Source organism: Phyllostomus hastatus, unplaced genomic scaffold (assembly GCF_019186645.2).
Source record: "Phyllostomus hastatus isolate PE091 unplaced genomic scaffold, TTU_PhHast_1.1 phas_contig_36, whole genome shotgun sequence".
Lineage (NCBI taxonomy): Eukaryota > Metazoa > Chordata > Mammalia > Chiroptera > Phyllostomidae > Phyllostomus > Phyllostomus hastatus.
Window position 1 is genome coordinate 4,441,494 of NW_025333862.1, and position 27,253 is coordinate 4,468,746.

At 37.7% G+C, this 27,253-nt stretch overlaps 1 protein-coding gene across 4 annotated transcripts in view; it reads left to right on the plus strand.

Moving 5' to 3' along the window:
* The window catches only part of MDM4 (MDM4 regulator of p53), a 39,609-nt gene extending 12,978 nt beyond the window's left edge, over window positions 1–26,631 (plus strand). Inside the window, exons 2-11 of one of the 4 annotated variants that reach the window (XM_045841356.1) lie at window positions 850–960; window positions 2,400–2,474; window positions 4,454–4,587; window positions 8,856–8,911; window positions 13,028–13,095; window positions 14,087–14,183; window positions 16,384–16,544; window positions 17,723–17,872; window positions 19,491–19,571; window positions 21,416–26,631. In XM_045841356.1, coding sequence (XP_045697312.1) covers window positions 883–960; window positions 2,400–2,474; window positions 4,454–4,587; window positions 8,856–8,911; window positions 13,028–13,095; window positions 14,087–14,183; window positions 16,384–16,544; window positions 17,723–17,872; window positions 19,491–19,571; window positions 21,416–21,988 — 1,473 coding nt within the window. In that variant the 5' untranslated portion in view covers window positions 850–882 and the 3' untranslated portion in view covers window positions 21,989–26,631. Of the gene's footprint in view, window positions 1–849; window positions 961–2,399; window positions 2,475–4,453; window positions 4,588–8,855; window positions 8,912–13,027; window positions 13,096–14,086; window positions 14,184–16,383; window positions 16,545–17,722; window positions 17,873–19,490; window positions 19,572–21,415 lie in introns of those variants that run through there. The other 3 variants (XR_006785995.1, XR_006785997.1, XR_006785996.1) reach the window with 3 other exon arrangements.
* Window positions 26,632–27,253: the final 622 nt, after the last annotated feature.

A 27,253-nucleotide genomic window follows, 5' to 3' on the forward strand; every position in this document is an offset into this window, starting at 1 on the left:
TTGCTTTTGACAAGAGAAAAATTCTGGCCTAAATTAAATTACAGCTGCTGGAGAGTGAGAAACACAGGAATAATTAATCATTTAATAACCATGGGCCAATTAACAGAAGATTGCTTACATCCCTTTAGTGTATGTTGGAGATTTGGACCAACCTTTGGGGCCTCGGAATCCTGCATATGCACGAACTCTCTGGGGACTGTTGCCATAACCAGTCAAAAGTAGTAAACATTTTCTTACAAACTGTGCCTTTATGAAAGAACTGCCCTTACTTCACCATTTTTCCTCCCCTTTTTATGTGTAGAGAAAGAGCAACAAGTGATAAACAAGTTTTTACTGGGCCACCGCAAACAATGGGACTGAGGAAAACGGGCTTTGCTAGATTTCTCCCTGATACATTTAGTTTATATTACGATACTAATGTTCCCTTCCTTTGAGCAGATTTTTCTATCTGAATTCTTTTAGGCAGGAGAGGGGGATGTCAAAGGTTCTTCCTGGGTCTTTTGTTTCTTAATAAACCAGCTTAAACTCAATATCCCAAAAGGCTTATTTTGGGGTGGCAAAACTTTGGCCCCTTCATTCCCATCTTTGAAACTTTAAAAAGTTTCATATTCCTGAAGCTAAGTTGGTAGATTGCATAAATGGTTCTTACTCTTGATTATGCTCCTGTTTTCTGGCAGGATTGGGACTAGGAAGTGGTGGGGTATCAGGAATGTCAGCATAGGTATATTGCACCTGTGTAGGGCGTTCTGACGTATGCGTCTTTTTTACTTCTGCTGACTGCTTTTTGTAAATTCTAAAGAGAGAATTTTCTACTTTAGAAGAGATTTTATAATTTTTTTATCCTTTTAGACTTATCAACAGGCTAATTTCTTCACTGCCAGAATGGCATCACTTACTACCTCCGCCCAGTGTTCGGCGTCTGATGGTGCTTGCAGGAGCCCCCCGAGACAAGTCAAGCAGGTAAATCACTTTTAAGCATTCCTACTTCTTTTTATGTTTTTAGAAAATCGAGTCAGGGGATGTAGCCGACTTCACTGATGGTAGGATTTTATACAGAGTGGAAGTACTGTTTTAAAAATGTCATCAGAGAAACTAATAAACAGTATTAACACTCCTAAATTTGAACTGCTCATTGATTAATATAAATGTATGGAAGTTACTGATTGCTCATTGGTAAATTTTGAAAATTAGCATTTTTAGGGTATAGGTGGCTAGTGGGGAATTTGGGACCAAGTTGCATAAATTTGTGTTTTATCTCTTCATTCTAATTAATTTTTAAATTGTAGATAAATGTATTCTTATAAAAGATTAAAACTTTATAATATATTTATCTTTAAAGTATTTATAGAGATTTTTGACTCATCTCTTCCCCCAAAGTCCTTTTCCCCTAAGATACTACTACTAATCAGTTTGTTGTGTCTTGTTCCATATCTTTTCCCTAACATACCAAAGTACATCATTTTTGTTTTGTGTTTTCACAAAAAGTGCACACTATTATGTAGTATGTAGTGTGATTTGTTAAAAAGGCGGAATGTGTACTTGATGGGAAAGAGTGGCTTATATAATAAATGGTTTCGACATACATGGCCATCTCTGGAAGGAAACAAATTAAGACCTCAAACCTTGTATAAAAACAAATTGCAGATAGATAAAGACTTAAATGTAAAAAATGAAATGATTAAAAACATTAAAGAAAATTTAAGAAATATTTGTGAAACTTTAGATGAGGGAAGCCTTAGGACAAAACTGTCTAGGGTTAAGAGAAAGAAACAAATTTGACTATGTAAAATTTAGAAAACAAAATTGTGTGGCTAAAGGCAGGCTTCACAATCAAAAGTCAAGAGATACTAAACAAAGTCATTATCCCTTATATGGATATACCACACCTTGCTTATCTGTTTATCTGCCAGTGGTATTTGGGTTGTTTCCATCTTTTGGCTATTGTAAATAATGCTGCTATGAACACTGATGTACAAATACTTGCTTGAATCCCTGCTTTTAGTTCTTTTGTATGTGTACCTACGAGTGGAACTGCTGGATAATATGCAAATTCTGTTTAACTTTTTGAGGAACTGCCAAACTGTTTTCCACTGTAGCTGCACCATTTCAGATTCCCACCAGCAGTGCCCGAGGTATCTGGTTACTCCACATTCTCACCAACACTATTTTCTTTTTTCCTCTTATTATAGCCATCTTAGTGGTGTGAATGTGCTATCTTTTGAAAGTGTGATTTTTTAGGGAAAAAAATTATCTGTAGTTACCTTATGCATTGAAAGATTGTACAGTATTAGATAAGTGACTACCAGTGTTAAAAAGGTAAAGGTTTTCTTGTTTTCTGAGATATCAGAAGCCAATCTAATTGAAATGTAAATATCAGGTTTATTTTATATTCACCCCAGGTACGACCAAAACTGCCACTTTTGAAGATTTTGCAGACAGCAGGTGCACAAGGTGAAATCTTCACTGTTACCCAGGTAAACTGTCAAAATTCTGTTTAAGAATAGCCGAGAAGTAGAAGCTGATGAATATGTAGTTCAGAACTCAGGCCTAAAACAGGAAATTCTCCTGAGGTACTGGGGAGGCAACTTTCACTCTGTTTTAATAACCATCGAATTAAGTTGAATTTCATATTTCCTTTAAATTTCCTTTTGAAGTATGTTATCAAATTCCCACCAGTTAAACATAATCATGAGTCTGTTGATCTTAGTATTAAAATGCAAAACGTGTAAGATTTTAAATAGTGACTTGTCTATGATTTACAGGATATGCTGCCAGGCAGGAATTAAATGCTGTAGTTTTGCATTATAAATGTGTCAGATACTCTTTGGGGCACCGTGAGTTATTTTAAACACTTATGCATTTAAATAACCTATTTAGCTTCTAAAGTTTTTTTAAAAAACAAAAACAAAAACAAACTGCAATCTTGAAGTGGAAAAGACACGGTATTAAAATGTTAACTCTTCCAACTGTGCTTGCTTTTAGTAAGGTAAACTCTTCCTAAACAGAAGAAAACAAAATTACTAAGCTTTTTTTGAGTTCTGTTAAAAAGTCTATAACACCTATCTGCACTGTTGTACCCCTGAGCCATGAAAACGCGTAAGGAAACAAATCTGGGGGCATTTCAGATTCTCTAGAACATTCATATTTTCTTTATTATTTTAAATGAATTGCATCATTTTGGACTATATCTCTAAAATTCTGATAAGTGACTTTTTTTCAAATTTACTAAAAGTGTGGATTTTTATATCAAAATTATGAGTTACGTTGTCTCTAATAATGTAGCAGAATTTACCTAGATTAAGAAATGAAGTACGTAATGTTCAGGGAAAATGTTTTACTGGGGAAGAAGTTGGACAGAGGCAGTTTATGTGTTAAGCCCTATGTTATGAATCTTGACCCTACCTGGTCCATAAAGAGGAATTCCCTAAGTACTTTCAAATATTGGTTCTCAGGGTGTGCATTGAGGCAGTGTAGTATAATGAGAATATACAGATTTAGAGTGGTGTATATTTTTCTGAAATTTGGGTAGACATAAATAAAACACTTGTTCCCCCCGTTTTTGCCCTCCCCGCTTTTTTATAGTGGATGCTCTCCCCACCTTATTTTCCCCTGGATATTTGATTAGCTATGAGAACTTTGTTAATATTGGGGCATCCTGCCTGGGATGGCAGGTAGCCTAGGAGCATCATTGCTCCTAGTATAATGGGAACAGTGTTGGATAGATCACCAGATATCCAATAATTTCTGAGAAGTTGGGGTCTAAAGATAACGATAGCTGCTTTGGTCTGTTGTAATCTGAGATAACAGTATTCTTACTGTCCATAAGTGAACTTGATTATTAAGCAATTTTAAAAAAATCTGTTACCTAGGGAAAACATTAGGACAAAATTTGATCATTCTTAAGTTTTGAATTATGAACTTGTCTGTGTTCCCTTCTATTTTGTGAACCTGTGAAAAAAGACTAAAGTTTTGATAAACTTTAAATTCTGTTTTGATAAAATTTAAATTGTTTTATGCACTTATAGAGCCGATGGTTTATTAACCATTAAATAATTAAGTGAACACATATCAAAAGACTATTATAGTTATGTATCCCTGGACTTGTAAAGTATTTTTATGACCCAGGCAGATTTAAATTTTGTCCCCTCTTGTAATATAAGAGACCCCTTTATTTGGATTGGTGAGAAAAACTTAAAGGGGTACTAGGTAAATTACCACTTTTTCTTATTCCCAGTCATTTCTGTTACAAAACGTAAGGGTCTTTTAATGTCCAGAATGATAATAATAAGTGGAGGAACCTAGTAGTTGGGGTCAACTATACTGTTGTATGACCCTGGACCCCTTATATTTTACCTCTTCCTCTAGCAAGCCTAACTTACCTTACCTCCTTATAATTTGTATGTTTTTGACAGCAGCTGGATAGAACTCTTAATGGTATTTTGGTTCCATGCAGGTCATGCACTATCTAGGCCAGTATATAACAATGAAGCAGCTGTATGATCCACGGGAACAGCATATGGTATATTGTGGTGGAGATCTTTTGGGAGAACTCTTAGGATGTCAGAGCTTCTCTGTGAAAGATCCAAGGTAAAAAGAGTGGGGGTTTATTTTTTGGGGTGCTTATTCCTAACCACTTAATCTCCATAAGTTATTAATGGTTGTATGTTCCCTTATTCCACAAATATTTAAGAGCCTACATAAGTCAAGTAGCCTATGAGGTACTGAGAACATAGTAGTGACCAACAGTCTCTGATTTTATGGAGCTTAAAGTGTGGTGAGACAGATGCTGTTCCCCATCTTAATCAAATCATCACACTAATATATAGTAAAATTATACTATGATAAACATTATAGAAAAGAGGTACATGAAATTGTGATGTGTGGGGTTTAGGATCTTTTTAAAATTTTTTAAATTATTTTACTGATTATTCTATTACAGTTATCCTGATTTTACCTCTTTGTCCCTCTCCACCTAGCAACCCCACTCCCTCAGGCAGTCCCCCCACCATTGTTCATGTCCATGGGTCATGTGTAGATGTTCTTTGGCTACTCCATTTCCTATACTGTACTTTACATCCCCATGAATATTCTATAACTACCTATTTGCACTTCTTAATCCCCTCATCTCCTCACCCATTCCTCCACACCTCCCCTCCCATCTGGCAACCATCAAAATGCTCTCCATATCCATGATTCTGTTTGCTTATTCTTCTTGTTTGCTTAGTTTAATTTTTAGATTAAATTATTGATAGATACATATTTTTTGCCATTTTATTGTTTATGGCTTTGATCTTCTTTTTCTTGAATACATCACTTTTGTGATGATGAACTCCTTTAGCTTTTTCTTGTCTGGGAAGCTTTTTCCCTGCTTTTTGACTCTAAAGGATAGCTTTGCTGGGTAGAGAGCAATGTTGTCTGTCTGTAAGTCCCTGCTTTTCATGACTTTGAATATTTCTTGCCTGTCCCTTCTAGCCTGCAGAGTTTGAGAAATCAGCTGACAGTCTTATGGGAACTCCCCTGTAGCTAACTAATTTCTTTTCTCTTGTTGCTTTTAAGATTCTCTCTTTATCTTTAACCTTTGGCATTTTAATTCTGATGTGTCTTGGAGTGTGCCTCTTTGCATCCATCTTGTTTGGGACTCTGTGCTTCCTGGGTTTGCATGTCTATTTCCTTCACCAAATTAGGGAGCTTTTCTTTCATTATTTTTTCTAACAGATTTCCAGCTTCTTGCCCTTTCTGTTCTCCTTCTGTCACCCCTATGATTTGAATGTGGAACTTCTCGAAGTTGTCCCAGAGGCTGCTTACACTATCCTTGGATTTTGTTTTGTTTTTTATTCTTTTTTCTTCTCTTTGTTCTGATTGGTTGTGTTTTTCTTCCTTACATTCTAAATCATTGATTCGAATTCTTGGCTTCATTCACTCTACTGTTGTTTTCCTGTAAATTGTTCTTTATTTTAATTAGTGTATCCTTTGTTTATGACTGGACCTGTTTTATGCTGTTGAGGTCCTCACTAAGTGCCTTGAGCATCTTTATAACCAGTTTTTGGAACTCTCATCTGGTAGATTGCTTATTTCCATTTTGTTTAGCTCTTTTTCAGGAGTTTTGATCTGTTCTTTCATTTGGGCCATGTTTCTTTATATCCTTGTTTTGGCAGCCTCACTGTGTTTGTTTCTATGTATTAGGTAGAGCTGCTTTGACTCCATGTCTTGGTAGTATGGCCTAATGTAGTAGGTGTCCTGTAGGGTCCAGTGGCACAGCCTCCCCTATCACCCAGCTGGGTATTTGAGATGTGCCCTTCATGTGCTGAGTACACCCTCCCCTTGTAGTTGAGCCTTGGTTGCTGTTGGCAGATCAATGGTGGGGGGGTACCCAAGCTAGTCAGAGGCAAGGACTGGCTGTGACCACTGACCACTAACCCTCACCTAACCTCCATGGAGGGTCGATCACTTGTGCAGGGGCAGGGTGGTGGTGCTCTGACATGGTCTGTAGCTGTCTACTAGGTGCACTGGCTCTGGGGTTTCCCAGGTGGTATAACCCAAGGTCATCCCCCACCTGTGTTTTGCCTGTGGCTACCCTGCCTGAGCTATAAAGCTCTAGAGCTCAAAGAGATGGCTTCTATTTGTGCTTGACTTGGAGATTCCCAGGTGCAGCCAAGCTCTGAATGTAGGCTGGTGCTGCTAGTGTCAGGCCTGGGGCTACTGAGGGCAGCTGTTGCTTGAGAGGAGTTAGGAAGTTGTGCAACTTGAGCCAGGACCAGCCATTCATATGGAAAAGCAGCTTTGGTGGGCCAGTACATTGAGTGCTGATCTCTAAGGCGGGACACACAGTGTTAGCCATGTTTATGGAGTCTCAGATATGGCACCAGCCCTCTGGCTCTGTGGTGGGAGGGAGTAGAAAAGGGACAATGGCCTCTGCTTGCTTTGATGCCAGACACTTTAGTTTCTCCCTGTATGTCACTGGTGCCTTTTAAGCTGCTACCCTGCTGCTGGAGCTCAGAGGGAGGGAGTCTGAGTAGGTGAGTCTGTGTGTGTGTTCTTGAAGAGGAACTGCTTGGTGCTCCAGCATTTTCTTGCCTTGACCCAATCTCTGCAGGTTTTTGCAGCCAGAAGTTGTGGGGACTTAACTTCCTGGCACTGGTAACCTGGGTTAGGGGGCCTGATGCAGGGCTGGTACTCCTTGCTTCCTAGATATTCTGCCCAAATGTTTATCTGCCACATGTGGAGTGAGGGACCAGCCTGTTCTGCATCTGCACCCCTCCTACCAGTCTGGTTGAATGTGGTTTCTTTTTAATTCCATAGTTTTCAGACTTCTACTCAACTCAGTTTCTGGTGGTTCTAAGTGATGGTTATTCTTTATGTTAGTTGTAATTTTAATGTGGTTGTGCAAAGAGGCAAGCCATGTCTGCCTACGCTGCCATCTTGCAGTCTGGGGCTTAGGATCTTAAGTGTCAAGGAAATGTTCCTTGAGAAACTGATATTTGAACAGAGAGCCGAAGGATAATTAAAGAGTCAATTAGAAGGAGCTGGGTGAAATGGCGTTTATGGCAGATTGAACCTCTATATGTAAAGGCCTGGATATTAGGGAGCTTGGTGTGGCTAGGTTAGAATTTTGTGAAACGGTTGTAGAGAAAGGAAAAGTAAGATGATGAGAGAAAAGTAGGACTGCTGGGTAGTCTGAGGTTGATAATGGACTTCATAAAAGTCACAGTAGCAGTTCTCTGACCTGTTGTGTGACTTTCTTCATATGCATGGAGTATTTGGTTATTTGTATAATCAAAAGCTAATTAGTGATTGAGAAGCCAGTGTTCTTTTTCTCTCTATATAGTTTTGTGATGACTTTCTTTTGAGTTATTTTGTCTTCTGGTCAAAGACTCACTTCTACCACCACTCCCTGATTAAAATGTAAAACTTAACTCTCATAAGGAAGGAGTAGTCTGCCAAGGAAATCTCCCCACTTTGGTTACTCAGCTAATAAAGTAAAACATAAATTAATCAGTTTTTAATGGACAAGTAATACAAGTAATAGGATTTGGGCATTAACATCTTGATATTTTATTTTATTTAAGATTTTAATTTTAATTTTAAATTTTTAATTTTAAAAAATATTTTATTGCCCTGGCTGGCGTAGCTCAGTGGATTGAGCGCCGGCTGTGAACCAAGGCGTCACCGGTTCGATTCCCAGTCAGGGTACATGCCTGGGTTGCAGGCCATGACCCCCAGCAACCGCACATTGATGTTTCTTTCTCTCTCTCTTTCTCCCTTCCCTCTCTAAAAATAAATAAATAAAATCTGTAAATTTTTTAAAATTTATTTTTAGAGAGAGGGGAAAGGAGGGAGAAAGAGGGGAAGTGAAACATCAATGTGTGGTTGCCTCTTGCGCACCCCCTACTGGGGACCTGGCCTGCAACCCAGACATGTGCCCTGACTGGGAATTGAACTGGTGATGCCTTGGTTCTCAGGCCTGCGCTCAATCCACTGATCTATACAAGCCAGGGCATATTTTTATTTATTTATATATTTTTAGGCAGGGGAAGGAAGGAAGAAAGAGAGGGAAAGAAACATCAGTGTGTGGTTGCTTCTTACACGCCTCCTACTGGGGACCTGGCCTACAACCTAGGCATGTGCACTGATTGGGAACTGGCAACCCTTTGGTTTGCAGGCTGGTGCTCAATCTACTGAGCCATACCAGCCAGGGCAACATCTTGATATTTTAGTAATTTAAAAGATCTGTTCTGGGGGGAAGGTTATCTCTCCACATGTTACAAAGTTGGGAGATAGGGCATATCAGAAATACACTTAACATTTTAATGGAAAACCATGGGGTTATTAATTTTTTATTTTTATCTCCCTGACAGCCCTCTCTATGCTATGCTAAGAAGGAATCTTGTTGCTTTAACCACTGCTGCTGCAGGTATGATCTCATTATATTTTTTCAGTCTGTATCACAGCTTTGAATTCAAGGGGGGCAAATGATGGGAAGGGAAAACAAGAAGGATCAAGTGGAGATGGAATGCTATCTTAGCATGACTTGGAGGGACATGATTACACAGAATGTGATTACTATGCTATTTAATTTTTCATTGTGAAAAATTTTCAATATATTAAAGATAGATTGTTATAATTAATGTGTGTGCCTCTTAGGCTTAGTAATTGTTAACATTTGACTGTGTTTGCTTCATGTAGGTATACTTTTAAAAGCTCTAACAGATTAGGACTTTTTTCCAACTTAACTACAATGTCATTATTATACCCAGCAGTATAATAATAAACTAAGTTAACTCCATAATACTACCCAATAGCCAGTTTATGTATAGTGACCCCCGGTTATCTCAGAAATATCTTTTACACTGGGCTTGTTCAAAGGCTACATTTGATGCAAAGCCCACACATTGCATTTGTTGCTAACACTCCTTTTGTTATGTCATTTATTTGGTGAAGAAATGGATCATTTGTCCTGTAGCATTTTCTGCATTTTAGAATTAGCAGATTGTATCCTTGTGATGTTATTTAACATGTTTGTTTCTCTACTCTATTTTTGGTAAACTAGTAGTGCTTGAATAGATTCAAGTTTAAATTTTTTGCTGATAAAGTTTCATAGGTGGTGCTTTGTATATCTACTGCATTACATCAGAGTCGTGTAAGGTCTTGTGTCCCTCTTTCAGAGATCAGGTTTTGTGGGCTTGCATAGTATCAGCCTGATCTATCTATTATAAAGGTCCCCCAAGAACCCCTTGACCTAATGGTTTTAGTTTTCTGTTATCTGAACGCTAGTTTGTCTCACACTTTGCTTGATTCCATACCTTTTAAATACTGCCATTTGAGTTTACTTCACTAGGTGTGTACAGGAAGTTGGCTGCTTTGGGTCTGAAGTGTGATGTGTTAGAGATAAGTGAGTTAAACTGGAGACAGCTGAAATGTAACCCTGTTTCTCACTCATTTCCAAGTAGTGCAACTGTTTTTCTTCAAGATAGCACTTTAGGTTGGCTATCTTTCAATAGTTTATTGAAACAAATAGCTTGGAAAAGAATCTGTTCCTAATAAAGATTTACATTTTAAAGTGAGAGCAAATTTTGAAGCCTGGGGTTTCACTGAGCTTTTGCCCACTTCACCCAGCTGTAAATTTCTGTTTGAGGGGGAAGGCCTTCCAAATGATAGTTTGATTTGAAGTTCACTCACTTGAGAAATAATATGGCATTTCTGTGGTATTTACTACATGCTTGAAATAGAGAATTTTATATTTGCTTCTGTGCATTTCAGTAAAATTTGTTCTCTGATCTGTCTGTGAATATCTAGAGTAGGTATAATTCTCACTTTTTGTCTCTCATTTTCTTTCTCACACTCCCCTTGCAGAATTTATTACGCTGTTTCACTAATGAACATTTCTATGACAAACATTTCAATAGATCCTCACAACAACCCTGAGAAAGGTCTAGAGATAAAAAAACTAAGATTTTTTTAAATAAGAGTAATTTTTCCAGATTAGATGCCACTGATTAAGTGGTACAGGAGACACATCTGATTGGCGAGCCCTTGATTTTTTTTTTTATTATGCCACACATTGCTTAACCCTTGCTTGTAACAGAATTTGCTCCAATTAATTTTTTAAACATTTTTTTCTCAACATTAAATCCTTAAAATGTTTTAATCTTTTCTTTGAACATTTTGAACATTAAATCTTTAAAATGTTTTATTTTTCAGCTTGTCACTTTGAAATAATTTCACCTACAAAACCAATTACAAAACTATTATAAAGAGTTCTTATATTCTTTACCTAGATTGCCCAAAGGGTAACATCTTGCATAATCATTGTAGAAGTAACCGTGTCTGCTCTGACTTGCACTTACATTAGTACTTGCGGTTCATTTTTGTAAAATGGGTTACCTGCTCTGTGTTTTATTTGAAAGGACAAATGAGATAAGTGATTTCCGTATCACCTATTTTACACCTCTGCAACTGAGCTAAATCTTTTATTTTGGTAGTTGAAGAAAATGTTATTTAAACTCAAGGTTTTTTGTTTGTTTGTTTGTTTTTTTCAATCTTCATCCAAGGATATGTTTATTGATTTTAGAGAGAGGGTGAGAAGCATCAATATGAGAGAGAAATATTGATTGTTTGCCTCCTATATGTGCCCCAGCTGGGGATTGAACCCACCACCTAGGTGTGTGCCCTGACCGGGATTCGAGCCCCCAGCCTTTTTGGTGTATGGGACAAAGCTCCAACCAACTGAGCTGCCTGGCCAGGGAGACAGTGGTTCTTTTTCCTTCCAAATTTCCACATGCATCCTAATAAAATGAAATATATATGACAAACTTTGAATTTATTTTTAAAATTGTTTAGTGCAGTATAGTTTTCTCAGGTAACTTTTTTTTTTTTTTTTTTGCTTCTGACTGTTGTAACCTAAGTAAGGTGATAGGTTTTAGAATATAAATGACAATCAAATGACAGTGAAAAAAAGTGCTTCATCTACATTAAATGTTGACTGAGCTTGAAGACCACTGTGGTCAGAAAATGCAGATAGCTTCTCAGTAGCTCTGTTTATCAGTAACAGTGCTTCTAGAAATAATGTCCTTTATAATTACAATTTTGAAAATGTTTGCTTTGTGCAAAACAACTGAATTATGAGACCAGTTGTAGAATCTGTATTCTCTGCCAGTCTATTTAGATGAGGATATTTAAAAAAATTTTTATTTATTTTCGGAGTAAAAGAGGTTAAGGCGGTGGGGGGGTTGGCGGTGAAGGGTGGGGAGAGAGAAGCATTGATTTGATGTTCCACTTATTTATGCATTCATTGGTTGATTCTTTTTTTTTTCTTAAAGATTTTATTTATTTATTTTTAGAGAGCGGGGAAGGGAGGGGCAAAAGGGAGAGAAATATCCATCAGTTGCCTCTTGAATACCCACAGCTGGGGACCTGACCTGCCACCCAAGCATGTGCCCTGACCAGGAATCAAACCTGCAACCTTCCAGTTTGCTGGCTGGTGCTCAATCCACTGACCCACACCAACCAGGGCCTGGGGTTGATTCTTGTATGTGCCCTGACTGGGATTGAACCCGCAACCTTGGTGTGTTGGGATGATGCTCTAACTAACTGAGCTACTTGGCCAGGGCCTAGAGGAGGATATTTTCCATAATATCTCTGGACCTGATTGATAGTAGTCAATGAACCCAATCAATGATAGACTGATTTACAAGCATCTTAGTTATGTATAGTCTGATATAATGAGTGGTCCAGATTATTAAACTCTCAGAAGCTAAGTTTTCACTTTCTGTTTTGTTTGAAAATTTCTAGGTCCTTGAATACATTTCTTTCAGACTATCTAAGAATTTCTCTCAGGTTGTTGTTTCCTGTGCATCTTTTTATTGGCCTTGAAAAAAACTTTCTCTGCTGTTTCTTCTTTCTTGGGAAATGTTTCTAGTAGCTGGGAAAAATAAGACTTGTTGATTTAAAAAACCTAATCTATATTCAGGTTGATGGGAATTTAAACTGTGAAATCATCATTGACATTAGAATGTAAGTTTACATGAAGATGCTGTTGTGCTATGAAGCAAGTGAGAAATTTCAGATTTTCAGATTCATAACCTTTTATAATTTCTTAACATTTGAAAGTAAAAATTAAATTAAAAAGCCAAACCTTTTTCTTTTGTTGTTATTTATAGTTAGGCAAATTTGGTAATAAAATACCTATAGGAAGAGATGGTAAAAATATGCCCCATTATTTCCTCTTGCAATCACTTTTCATACTAAAGTTTGAAAGCTTGCTGTGGAAGAAGATTTTTTGGTCATTTTTCATTTCCCCCTATATTATATTTTGGTAATATATTTTGATTATAGCCTGTTTCGGTTTTTGCGCTTTTTACCAGTTTTGATTTTTCTGTTCCTTTTGGATGAGAGCCTTGTTCAACCAACATGGAGAAGTTCATCTCTAGGGACCAAACCTGGCTCCAGGGCTGTTTGCTGAGGTCCTTTTTGTGTGGAAAGAATGGTTATTACCAGGGAAGGTTTTCCTTTTGTTTTACTTGCTATCCAGATGCTGCTCAGACTCTCGCTATCGCACAGGATCAAAATCTGGATATTCCAAGTCAAGACCAACTGAAGGTAAAATCACCACATGGTGACTTCTTTTGTTGTACAGAGTGGCCCCTTCTCTGTACCTGTGGATCTTGAACTCCCAAGACCTTTTGCTTAATGTGGTAAGAATTTAATAAGAAAGGTTCTTGGGAGTTCACAGACCAGGGACAGAGTGAAAATTCTCTGTTCTATCCATAACAGAGCTTCAGGCTCTGAATCTTTCTTTGGGATGTAGCACTTCTGATCTTCAGTTTTTCCAGTTGCATCTTCTTTGTGTGCGCACCTGTGTGTGTGTGATGGTATATGTTCATAGGTGTGTGAAGAAACTGATAAGATTTTAATAGACTCATTGCAAGTAAGTTTAAGTTTATATCAGGTCGTTTCTTTTTCTTTCTTTTTTACATTTTTGATATTTTATTCCTGCTAAATAACACTTCAATTAGTCATAAGACTCATCAAAAGAGAGAAAAATCAGAATTTTGTGCTTATTCTTATGTTTGTACTTGCAGCCAACAGTTCAGTGACAAACTTAGATTTTGTTAATCAATTACAAATATTGATCCCAGTCTGCTGCTGTGCTCCATTCCACTGTAATAAGTAGCTTATACTGAAAAAGAATTACTGTCTTCATAGTTGGAGGCTATTTCTTAAAGCTTCCTTAAACCTGGGAAAACTTTATGATCATCTTGGTATATGGTGAGGATTTCTCATATTTTCTGAATTATACTTAATTTTGTAGTAGACTAAAGGATTTATATTGATAGCCTATTTTTAACAGTAGATTTTGTTCTTTTGTGCAGAGATTCCCCTCCCACCCCCAGGTTTGGGATTCTCCTAGTTGTGTTCACAGTGGGTTGAGACGTTGCCTTTATTTGATGACTCCTGTGAACTTCAAGTTCTCTTTCTTGTGTGTAACCCATTGTGTCGCACACTAGCTGTTGAGCCAGAACGGAACTGCTACATCCCCTGGTCTCAGTTGTTTCTGCTGCACTGACACATGCCTTTCCCTTCTTTTCAGCAAAGTGCAGAGGAAAGTTCCAGTTCCAGGAAAGGTACTGAAGAAGGCGATATTCCCGCTGTGCCTACCTTACAGTGCAAACAACTTTCTAGAGAAAGTAAGTTTGGGATTAAGGCTGTGTAGACTTTTCTTTTTTGTTGATGACTTCTAGAAATGGCATCTATCCAAATTAAGCACTAGCTGTAATTAATGCTGTTATATAGACAACTCAAAAAATAATAATGCTATCTCTTCGCATGTAAAGTGGGAGGGGCATATGTCATACTTGCTTCTCATTCTTTTCTGAAAATCTTTTTTTCTGTCCTTGTTACTATTGTTCACTTTGAAGAAGATGGTAGTGCTCTTTTAGCAGCCGATGATTACTGGGATGGTGCAGAGACACTTCCTTCAGCCAGCAAGCCTCATAGAAGATGGCTACACATTGATCAGTTTGCCAAGTGGTAACTTAGCTGCCTTGGCCTTTTAAACCTTGGCACCCCCGTACATATTTGGTTTGGTTAGAATTTTTATTTTGATTCATTTGCTTGATGCAAATTTTCATAGGTTTTTGAAGTTTGAAAAATGATAAAATATACTTAGTATCTCAGAGTCTTAGTATCTCAGAGGCCACTACAAGGGGCCTTGTAGTTCTTTGGCCCTTGGGTGATAGTTATCAGATCTTTGCCATCCACACTAGATATAGTATGGTTAGGTTAAATGAGTTCATTGACGTTTCCCGTGAGCCCTACTTTATGAAATATATCCTGAAAACTTTTCTGCAGTAATGTATAAAGTCAAAAATTCCCCAAAGGTATTTTATGGCATGATGATTTCTAGTCTAGGCTCACATTTTGAGCAGTGGCAGGAAAGTTATACTGTAGAAATTGTTGTAAATGTTTAAATTAAAATTGTATCAGTTTATCAGCTGGGTGGTTTTCCTCAGGTTGCATTTGATTGCAAACTGAATAGTGGGCTGTCTAATTGCCTTGGAGCTTATTCCAGTCTTATGGCATTAAATGTATAAAATTTTGTTTCTTTAAATGCAGTGTTTTGCTTATTTTCTACTTAGAATGCTGTTTAACATATAACAACAGCCAATTCAAGAAACTATGTATTTTATGATGTAAATTTTGAGAATAAACAGCCTAATATTTTCAGAAAGATGTATAGGTAAAAAGGACAGAATTTTTATATGTGGAAAGAATGATCTATTTCCATTCCCTGCATGAGAAGTTACAGAGCTTGACTGGGTGAAGATACTTCAATAGTCATCTTAGGAGTTTGGTTTCTGATAACTTCAGCAATGAGTGAGTAAAAAGGGAGTTGACATTTCCCTGAGCACAGATAAACCTTTTAATAGGCAGGATCAACATAATTTGTAAGTAGGTGGGATAAATTTTTGTTCTAGCAGGGACCCATTATTACACATTTTTTTCAAACATATGTACTTCAGCACATTTAAACACCCGTGGTTGCCATTGGTATGTCTAGTGCATTGGGAGAAGAGGTAGAGGAGAGGGAGAAAGGAAAAGAGTAAAACACAACAAAAAAGACTGCACAATAGGAGAGAAAAAATTTTATGTGGTAGCAGCAAACACATGTTAGTAACTGCCTTGAGTGTCATTTAGATGTAGGACAGAGGATCTTTTACATGGAATATGTGGGGCCTTAATGTGTTTTGGGTTTTCAGTACTTTTGGATTTTAGGTATCTTAACTCTGAAAGAGCCCACTGATCCAGAAGGGACATATGTATATATTTTTTTGGACATCCTAGAAATTGGCATTTTACAGTGGTTATTACCCGTCAAACATATGAATTATTGAGAAATGTCCCAAAATGTGTGGTACCAATGAGACTGCTTTGACAACCTTGTATTTGCCTGTGTTTTGTCCTATATCACCTCCTATCTCAAGGGTCTGGCCACTGTACCATTGCCACGTGCAGTCCAGTAGATCAGCTATTATTAAATACCATGTACTAGAGCAAGACATTCTTTAGTTACTACAGTGGTAGGAATGTTTAAAATGCCAGTAAGTGACCCTTAGAAACCACTTTAGAACAATGTCATTGTTTGTATGATTTCAGAGTATAGATTTCTTGATAAACGATTATCTATTTCTAGTGTTGTTACTTGTTAATGAAGCCTAAACAGGGGAGGAGATTTGGGCTCTGCTAAGGTATTTGGTTTCTGAGTCTTTATTACTGGGAGTAGGAATTACTTTTTACTTATAAAGAGATTATAAGAATTATAAAGAGTCTTGATGCTTAAGGGTTGTGTACATAGTTGTTACCATCCTTTTCATTTGACTTCTGTAGATGAAGACTTGATAGAAAATTTAACCCAAGATGAGACATCTAGGCTGGACCTCGGGCTTGAGGAGTGGGATGTAGCCGGCCTGCCTTGGTGGTTTTTAGGAAATTTGAGAAACAATTATACACCTAGAAGTAATGCCTCAACTGATTTACAGACAAATCGGGTAAATTTCTGTTTGAGAGGAACTTTTTTTCCCTTTTGGAAAGAGTAACATTCTTGGTTACTCTTGTCCGCACATGACATTCTCTAAAAATTCTCATACAGTGCTGTGACTTGTGCCGTCTGTGTACAGACAATGCGCAGATCTGTATCTTTAGTCCTGACCTCTCCCCTAAATGCCCAACCTCCGTACCTAGCTGCCTCCTTACGCAACACCTCTGCTTAGATGATCTGACATTTAACATGTTGAAAACAGAACTTTTTTTTTATACTAAATACTCCTATCCAGCCTATCCTTTGTAAGTCTACCTTCTACCAGTTACTCCAGCCAAATACCAAGGAATATGATGGATTTCTTTCTCTGTCACATGCCACATTCAGGTTATCCAAAATGTCCAAAATCTAACCAACCACTTTTTATTACTTCTACTGCCATACCCTAATTTAAGCCATCATTATTCTGTTCCTTTGTCTTATTTTTATATTCTCCATTGTACTTCTTGCTTTGTAAAATGATTATTTTACTGTGCTTATGTATGCCTTGACTGTTTATCCCCACTGAAATGTAAGTCCAGGGCTTTTGCATTATTAACCACTCTATTCTGTTGCCTATTACCTAAAACAGTATCTGACACATACTAGTCATTCACTGAGTATTTGTTCAGTGAATGAATGGGCATATTATGGCAAAATAATAAGTTGTCTCTTATGAATATGGTAGAAAAGCATGTCATAAAATTCCATAGTTGAATGCAGAAAGAAATTTAAAGTTGTTTAAGATCAGAAAGTTGAGTTACTGTCAGTATTTCTCATATTTCTTTAACAAACTTGGACCATTAAAGGAAGGAATAACTCATAATTAATAGAATGTTTTCTAGGTTCTCAGAGTGCCACTTGTGGACATGAATGTAGGGAATGGATTCTGTGAGCTCGTTAGTGCTGCTTCTCAGGTGTTAACACTGAGGTATTGTTACATCAGAAAACTCACCAGGCACCCGTACGTCCATTAGCTTTTACATAGCAGGTGCCAGGTAGATATTTGCTGAATGGGTAGATGTCCATTGGAGAAAGGCTAGGTGTTTGGAGACATTGAGGACACTGAGTTTTGGGTTCATTTATGTTGGTTCAGCATCTCTGATAAGCCTCTGACTACAAAAACTCATGTTTATTTTTTTCTGTTAGGATGTGGGAACTGCCATTGTTTCAGATACTACAGATGACGTGTGGTTTTTGAATGAGTCAGTACCAGAGCAGTTTGGTGCTGGAGTAAGAGTTGAAGCTGCTGGTACTGAACAAACAAGTGAAGAAGTAGGGAAAGTGAGAGACAAACTGGTATGTTGTGGAAATATTTCACATTGATTGTATTTATGTGTGTGCAGAATCTATTCAGATCTGGTGATGTGACCTGTACTATACTGCTTTGTACATCATCCCCCCTTTTTTCTTAATATTTTCCTATATTAATTTTCAGATTCATACTAAGTTAATCAAGGGTGTCTTAAAAATAGGCTAGGATTCCATGGATAAAGCTCCTTCTTTGTTAGAAGCAATAATCTACCCTTTTCCTGTTTGCCTGGTTTCTCATGGTAGAGCTTTTTTTTCTGGAGACCTTGCTTTGCTAATAAGGCAAAGTTCTAAATGGCCACAATAGCTTGTAGGAAGTAGAAATCCTTATTTCTTGGACATCTCAATGGCTTTTGTAACCATTTTATACCCAGTGGAAATAAACAGATGAGTTTTTCCTAAATATTATACATGTTAGATGGTGGGGGGGTAGAATTCTGAGTGCACATGATATGACTACACCGAGATGGAGAGTATGTGCTCAAGTCTCAAAAACAACTGGGCAGCAGACCCCAGTGCCTGACATGATCAAGAATCTCAGTAAATATCCACTGAATAAATAGCAAAAAGCAGACCTAAATTGGATATTTGTTTTAATTTAAGGAATTTTCATAGTAATTTGGGTTCCTGAAGGGGATATCCACTGTGTTTGTGGTAGGCAGATAGATGCTTGGGTTCTCTTAGATGAGTCACATGGGTAGCATTAGGAGGAAATGCAAGTGGCTAGAATGAAGACAAAGGTGACATTTGGGAACCTCTATAGAGAGATGGGACTTAAAATATTTGAACTTTTGTGAGAAATTTGCTATACAGGGAGTCATAATTGTATTATAATTGGTTTTATTCCATTTAATATGTCATAAGGGGTTTTAATTTTTAGAATTTTATATTCTAAATTTTAAAGTTCAGAAAACACTTTACATATTTCATTTCCTGGCCTGTGGGCTTTTTTTTTTTTTTTTTTAAGATTTTATTTATTTGCTCCTAGAAGGAAGAGAAGGGAGGAAGAGAGGGAGAGAAACATCAGTGTGTGGTTGCCTCTCATGCTCCCCCTACTGGAGGTCTGGCCTGCAACCCAGGCATGTGCCCTGACTGGAAATTGAACCTGCAGTGCCGCCCCACGCAGGCCCCCATTTTGCAGGCTGGCACTCAGTCTACTGAACCATACCAGCCAGGGCTGCAGGCATGTTTTTTGTGGGACAACCAGAGCATCACATATCTAGTTGTGCTTTTGAATATGCAATGTGCATTCTTTACATTTAAGTTACTTATTGTATACAGTCTTAAAATGCCCACGTAGAGTCCCAAGATAGATTTCCATATTTAATTGTAGCTTTTCTACTCAAATACTGTTTTGTTTTTTTAAGTCATAAATATGGGCACCCTCTTCCTTCTGAATGCAGAAGGTATTTGGTAACTCTCTGAGTGCTAGGTATGTACAGAACCATGTTTTTGGTCTCATATTTAAGTTCTCTCCTTTGAAAGTGGTAATGATGGAGGCAGCATGTGAGCTTTCAATGGAAGCTTTTTTGTCTTTTCTTCTCTCTGGTAATAACTTCATGTGAAATAGGTAAACCTTACTAATAAGATGTCTTTGCCATCACAGGTGATTGAAGCAGGAAACAGTGATGACCTTGAGGACACTCAGTCCATATGTGATGATACTGATGTAGAGGTTGCCTCTGAGGTACAAGTCTCTGGGAAAAGAGCCATTTTGCACCCTTTATGTCTTCAGATGGTAACATTCCAGCAGTTTGCTGTGAAGAATGTCGTTTCCCCCTATCTTTATCTACCTTTCCTGGGTGATTAATGATGTGGGTTTCTTTACATTTTGTTGAGATTTTTATTGAAATTTGAGAAGAGATGACTTGATCTGTCTTCTTCCTGCCTTGAAAAGAGATGACTTAAATGTTTCTTTGTGTGCCTTTCGCCCTGCCACAGAAACTTTGTACACAATGTAGTGGGTACACAGTTACTCAGAACAGTCCTGCACTGCTTTTCCCACTAACATCTCTGTAATGCCAAAGCTAGACTTACAAGCTGTCTACAATTCTTTGTCAAGAATAAAAACTACATTTTCAATGCTATCTTAAAAAGAAATGGAAAATGGCTTAATTTCCAAACAGATTTACATTAATGGAGGGCTAATAAGTGAAGATTTAGTATTAAGGTTTCAGGTAATAGGTGTGGGTTTGTCAGCAATTATAACTCAGGTGTAGACACATATGTGTTCCTTGTTTTTCTATTTTCATGCTAGCTCCCCATTTTCCTGTAAGTACTCTCCTGAGCTAACTCACTGAAAAAAAGGGGGTGATGAGGGAAAGATAAGGAGGGGGTTTACTTTTTGCTGCTTGGGGATAGAAACATTTTAGGTTGTCTCTGGTGTTGATCCCTCCCCCATTCCCATCCCACCACTATTGACCATTATGGTAATAATTCATTGCAAATTATCTGTGCATAGCTAAGTAATAAAGTAGAATATGTCAGTCCATTAAGTGTTCTTGACCATAGTACAAATAGCAGAGTAAAGTGTTTATATCTTCATCAGATTTCTGTGGCTACTTGGACCCAGAAAACCTATTAAGCAAATAGACTTTTCGAATTTAACAAGTCCTGTTACTTTATGTACTACTAGAAAAGTTGATGCCAATTAGATTATGACACACCACCGAGTATGAATTCCAGATCTTTATGAAGTCCCTTTGAGTATTTGTGTGGGATCTGAGGATCTTCAACAGCCATAAGAGTGTTTTGAAACTCTCTAGAGAACATCCCAGTTTAACAGATGGTGTCCCTGTCTCTTGGTCTGGGCAGCTGAGTTATGACTTCCAAACTTAAAGTGCTTGGTGTTCATTTTAAAAGCAGTTAGGTCAGCCTGTGTCAAAGCCAGGCAGTTATCTGCATTAAATACTCTTGACTTGTTCCAGGTAGCAACCTTTGAATTAAGCAAGGCATGTAAAATGTATTGAGCTCTGGGATCTCCTAATTTGAATATTGTGAAGTAGGAAAAATTCACTTGGCATTCAAGGATAAGAACATTCATTTTTCAGAGGGTGTAAGTTGGGTGTACAATTAGCTACCTATGATCCTGAGAGCAGTGAGAAAGCATGAATACACTTAGTAGTTTTTAAATCTCAGAATTGTAGCTTTTTTTTGCCAGATGTTACAATGTTTCTTAAATAGTAGGAAAGAATGAGAATAGTATCTCTTCTTCATTCTGTATCTCTTAACTCAATATAAGAGTTAGTTGTACAAAAAGAAATGATCGTAAAAGAAGGCAGTGGGGAAAAGTAAACTGTAAATTCCACTCAGACTAAAACACCAAAATAATTAATTTAACTTTTTAAAAGATTGCTACATAAACTTTTGGCTTGAATTGGCCATTTTGTAACTATCAAAGTGGCTGTACAGTTTATTTTCATCTAGGCTAGACGTCGGGCTTAGTGAGATGATGAGAATTTGGCCTACCTTCCCTTTCTCTCAGCATCCAGTTCCCTACCGAGTGTTAATTGGCTGCACTTGTCTTTGTAGGATGAATGGCAGTGTACTGAGTGCAAGAAATTTAACTCTCCAAGCAAGAGGTACTGTTTTCGGTGCTGGGCCCTGAGGAAGGACTGGTATTCAGATTGTTCTAAGTTAACCCACTCTCTCTCCACGTCTGACATCACTGCCATACCTGAAGAGAAGGAAAGTGAAGGAATCGATGTTCCTGATTGTCGGAGAACCATATCGGCCCCAGTTGTTATACCTAAAGATGGATATAGAAAAGAAGAAAACCCCAGACTCTTTGATTCCTGCACCTCGGTGGAATTCTTGGATTTGGCTCATAGATCTGAAAGCCAAGAGACCATATCAAGCATGGGAGACAAATCGGCTGATCTTTTTAAACAGAGAACAGCTGTAGAAAACGTGGAGGATTGCCGGAATCTTTTGAAGCCATGCAGTGTATGTGAGAAAAGACCACGAGACGGGAACATTATTCATGGGAAGACGAGCCACCTTGTCACCTGTTTTCCCTGTGCCAGAAGATTAAAGAAGGCTGGAGCTTCATGTCCTATTTGCAAGAAAGCGATTCATTTGGTTATTAGGGTTTTTATAGCATAGCTGAATCAATGAATTACAAAAATATTAACAGGGCCAGAGCATGTAGCAAAACATCAGTGTTAAGCATTTCCACTCAGTGTGACCCATCGTGTCCATTCATTTATTCATGTTTTTCAGGACATTTTTTGCTTCCAAACATGGAAATTGAGAATGAATTCTTCAGAACTAGATCATTAATTTGGGGGCTCAATTAACAATGGGGTTTTTCCAGATACGGGAAGTAAACAAGATTCTTTTATTTAGCATTCATATTTAATTTCTAGAGGATAAGGTTTGTTAAAATCCAAGAACTTTAAAACTAGAATGCACTCATATACTCAGCCTCTTTTTATTTTGCACATGAGGCTAAAGGTTGAGTGACTGCAGAAAGTCAGAGCTAGTACTGGAATTCAGATCTATATTTTAAGTCATATTTTCAGTAAATCTTGAAGCCATACTTGCTTTCTTCTTATTAGTTGTTAAATATTTAAATGGTGGTGCTTGTTGAATTTGGAACAACCCATAGCCTTAAAATAATGGAGAATATGACTTAGCAGCCAAGGTTGGCCTTTAGATAGAACAGTAGTTTGTAGCAGTTTTTCCCAAAAGAGAGAAGGCCCAGTAAGTGTCAGGCTTTCCTATATAATCATGTAAGTGATTCCTCCTATTGGGAGGGCAAGTAAAGGTGGCAAAGGGCCCTGAAGCATTTTCTCCAATACGGTCCCTTCTTGGGGAGTGCAGCTCACAGCTCTGCCTCTGGGGACAGGAACAAGGCCTTTCCCCAGTATGGGGGACTAGCCCTTTGATTTCAGTATTTTGTTGGGCTTTGGTAAATGTTTTAAAACTTCAGAAAGTTAAATTACTTCCCTGTTACTCCCCCAAGACTCCTTTCTTCATGTTAGTTTGACAGCCCTCAATTTTATTTTTTCCGGTTAGGTCTTTTTACAAGGGATACCTTACAAGAGGCAGGGAGAATTGGGGATCTGCACTAGGATCCTGTGATTTCCCCTTATATGAAGTTACAGTTTTTTAGAAAACTTAAAAAAAATCTTAAAATTTTATTCGTGTTTGTAGATAGTTGATTTTGGTGCGACCTTGTACAGACACCTCTTATGGTACTCAGCTTTCTTTTCTGCTTTGTTCATGTGGGGTTTTCACTCTTCCCACTAGTACTAAGTACTTTGCTTAGAAGGCCCTTGATCTGAGTGAGCTGAAAATATAAAAACCTACATGGGTTTGCTGTACCTCCATGGAGCCTTTTGAATGACTGAAACTGTTATAGAGAAGTGAATCTGCAGAAAGAGGTAATCAGTAGTTCTTGGTATTTTATATAAATCCAAGATGCTGCCTCTGCAAAATGTTTTTCTTCATCCAGAACCCTTACTTAATGTCTTCTGGGAGTATAGCTCAGGAAGTAGAACTCATGATTTCTTGGAGGTAGAATGAAATGGGTCAGGAATGCTTCAAAGAGCCAAATATTGCATATCGGAGTAGTTTTTTACATGTTGATGTGTTTGAGATTTTGTTCTTTTTTCAATGCGTGTTCATTACAGATTTATTTTATACTCACTACCACTAAAGCAAGACATTTGCATGTGAACTCTTCATAGTTTGCTACTGTAAGATAAACTTTTGACTTTCAAACACTACCGTTTATCTTCAGTTGTGTTTAGGATAACTATATGCCCTGGGTTGCTGGAAACAGTGGCAGTTCACCCCTGGTTTTCAGCATCCTATCTGGTTTGTCCTGTCTCGTCCCTTTCACTCTCACATAGTTTCACTGAGATGTTAAATCACATTGTCCCCTAGTCAGCTGCCCTGAGCTGAGGTCCTGACTGAGCGGAGGGGCCTGTTAGAGTAGGTGTCAGTGGGGTCTGTCTTTTCTGCTCTATCGCACTACACGATTGTGGTTGTTGGAATCATCCCACATTAGCAGCAGGTTTCTTGTTCTGTTTAAATTAGTATTAGTATTTGTGATTATGTTATCCATGACAGAAGATTCAGAACATCAGTAATGAATCCTTACAAGGATTTTTGTAAATCGTACATTTAGTCTACATATAATCTGTCCTACATTAACCCTACATATAATCTATAAATGTAGGAGTTTTGTAAATCCTTACAAAAAATTTATAGATTATAGCTAAAACTGTTTCCTGTCTTTTAATAACTCAACTGTACTTGCACTCCATTTAATATTTGGTATGTTTTTATATTTGATACTTTAATCAGACTTTATACAAATTTAAGACCAAGACTTTAAAACCACTAAATGTAAACCAATAAAACCACTTCTGTAAAGCCAATGTATGGAATGTCATAGGTTCTCAATTCTAAGCTTGAATAGTGTGTGAGCATCCAGCCAGGCCAGCTTCCAGCCTGCCATGAACTCCTGAAATGTAAAATTGAATCACTGCCATGCATTTGAAAGATGCAGTTGTTTTAATAATTTATATATATTTAGATGTATATAATGCTTTGTAGGACATTATTTTTTTTGTAAGAATTTATTTTTAAAGGTTAGGATCATTGGTAGCTTTTTAAATGCCAGTTCAATGCAACGTCACCTCCTTTGAAAAGTTGTTAATGAGAAATTGGTGATTGTTATTATACTGTTACCTCGGTTCTCTTTAGAAAGGAGGAGACTTGTTAACTAGCTGTTTGGTTTTATTTCCCACAGAGAGCTATGTAATCTGAAAGTATATGCCTTTAGATACTGTGAATCTTATTTTCTGTTTAGCCAAGTAGCTGCTTAAATTGTGGAAACCCCTGTCCTAAAGAACAAAGGACTCGTACTGCTGGTTCTCCCGTTCATGGGTATACATGTGTGCACACACAGTATCAAGACTGGTAATTCTTTCGCTAAAAATGGATATAGATTAGAAGCTAGCTGTGTTTAGAATCTACACTTCAAAGATAAAGGAACCTGCACATTCTTTCCTGTGCCAAAACTAAAATGTACACTGTTTACAAATGCCTGGGCTTTGCGCTGACACAGGGTATGCGGAGGTTACTTTGCTGGGATTTCCCAGATTTGTAATTAGTGGAGTTGCACTTTGTCATCTGAGGAAAAATACTGAGAACCCTAAACTGGAACTGAGTGTTTGAGGTGGTGGCTCCAGTGGCTCCCCAGAGCCTAATTTGGGGACCGTTTTTCTAGATTGCTTTGACATGTACTTTCTGTTAACAGTTTTCTTTGTTTGCCATTGCTGTATTATTCCTTCATAGGAGCCACCATACCTTTTTTCTGCTGTGGGAGAACATCCCAGTATTTTAAGATCTTATACAAGAACGAGCAATCCCAACTAATGCCGTTTTCAGTGAATGTGGCGTTGTTAAAGAAAACATAATAAATCTGTACTTGCATTTACTGTACCTCTATCAAGAACTTTTTGAATGACTGAAAAGGTTAGAGAAAGAAGTGTATCTGCAGAAAAGGTAGTCAGTATTTCTTGGTAGCTTATCTGAAATGCAAGATGTTGCTTCTGCAGATGGTGTTCCTTTATCCAGAATCCTTATTGAATGGCTTCTGCGAGTGTAGCACAGGAAGTAGAACTGAGCATTTCTTGGGGGTAGAATGAATCACGGATATAAAAAAGGGCAAGTACTGGTGTCAGCAATTTGTCAGAGCAGTTGTGGACTTAGGCAAATGCCTTATTGAAAATTGGCATTATGATAACAGCATGAGTTTAGCAGTACACCTGCTGTTATCCCAGGGTGTTTTTTAAAGCAGTGATTAGTTGATGTCAGACAGTTCCCCCTCCTTCCTTCTTTACTATTACTCTTTTCTTTTTTCCCTTGGAGTTCAAAGTTATTCTCTACTCTTGGGTATTGCATGTATACCAGAGGCCTTCCATATAGCATGCCTTTAGGTAAGAGTCCTCTTTCCATTTGGTCCTGGGAAATGTTTCTGTTGCAGAGTTAGTTGGTGGATTGTAGCAGTAAGGAAGGGAAGCTGTGACATCAGAGTATCTGATGTCACAACAACTTGTCATTGAAGCTTTTTTAGTGTCTGTCATGGGGGAACAAGGCAATTAGCTCCCCTATGTCTCAGCACTAAGAAATTGGGGTCAACCTTCCATCTTCCTACAGGAGGATTATGTCTTTCTCCTTATAGTTGGCATTGGTCCTTCTTTTTAAAAGTAGAGAATGTTTTCAAAGGGGAATGAAATGTTTCTGCCCCCTTGGCACTTGGCATATAGGGGTCTTAAGCAGCCTGTGAATGGGAGTCTCCTTAGTTTATAGCTAGATGCTTGTAAGAGCCTCTTAGAGATAAGGAGTAAGGTGATTGCACTACCTTGAGTCCCAGTCCTAACCTTCCGACACCTCAGTTTTTCTCGTTTGTAAAGTGATATACATAACTACCCTCTGTACCTCATATAGTTTGTTGTGAGGATTAAGTATGTGGGAACAATTAAACTCGTAATAACCTTGAATAAGATAGTACAAGTTGTTGTGTTTTTGGTAGACCAAGCTCTGGGGTTTTCATAAAGTGTGAAGAAAATGGCAATTTAAAATAACTCTGAATAGTTGCCCGCTTGCTAAAATGATAAGCGCCACCAAATAGCTGTGTGTTTTTTTGGTGTTTGCACTATGTAATGCTTTTAAAATATCTGTTGATTCTGTTGTGCCTTTTTGTGTAATAAATATTTTTAATTTTGCCATTTTGTGGTGTCATTATTGGGGAAATATATATGTTTATATACAGCAAAATCTCATTTTCTGTTTTGACATTCGAACTTTGGTCTGATTTGGGGACGAAGAGAATAGAGTAGCTTTCGCCATAGAAATTAGTGTACTTAGCTGTGGCTGGTGTGGCTTGGTGGATTGGGCCTTTTCCCACTCTTCCTGCCTTCTCCATGCTCTAAAAGTAAGTACATCTTAAAAAAAAAGTGTACTTAAACAGCAACTTTGGTATTTCCCCTTAGTCAGCTATAGAGTAATTATATTACAGTTTTAGGTTCTCAGTCCTGAAGGAGACTTCAAAATTTGGCAGAGTATTTTTAAACATTGAATTGTGGAGGTTTTTTTCCCCAATAGAGATCTTGAGAATTAGAAACTACAGAGTCCAGGGCTTGCATGTCCGGAGTGATTTAGGCAAGCCCTCTTTAGGCACAAGTGTGTATATAATCTTCTGAACCCATGAGTCCATGCTCTTTGTTACTGAAGAGATTTCAAATGGTGAGATGATGGGTTTGTTGAGTTTACAAAGAGTGCCTGGTGAATTGTGGCTAGTGCAAAGAGATACTGAGGGCTTCTCGCAAAAGTGTACATTAATTATATGCT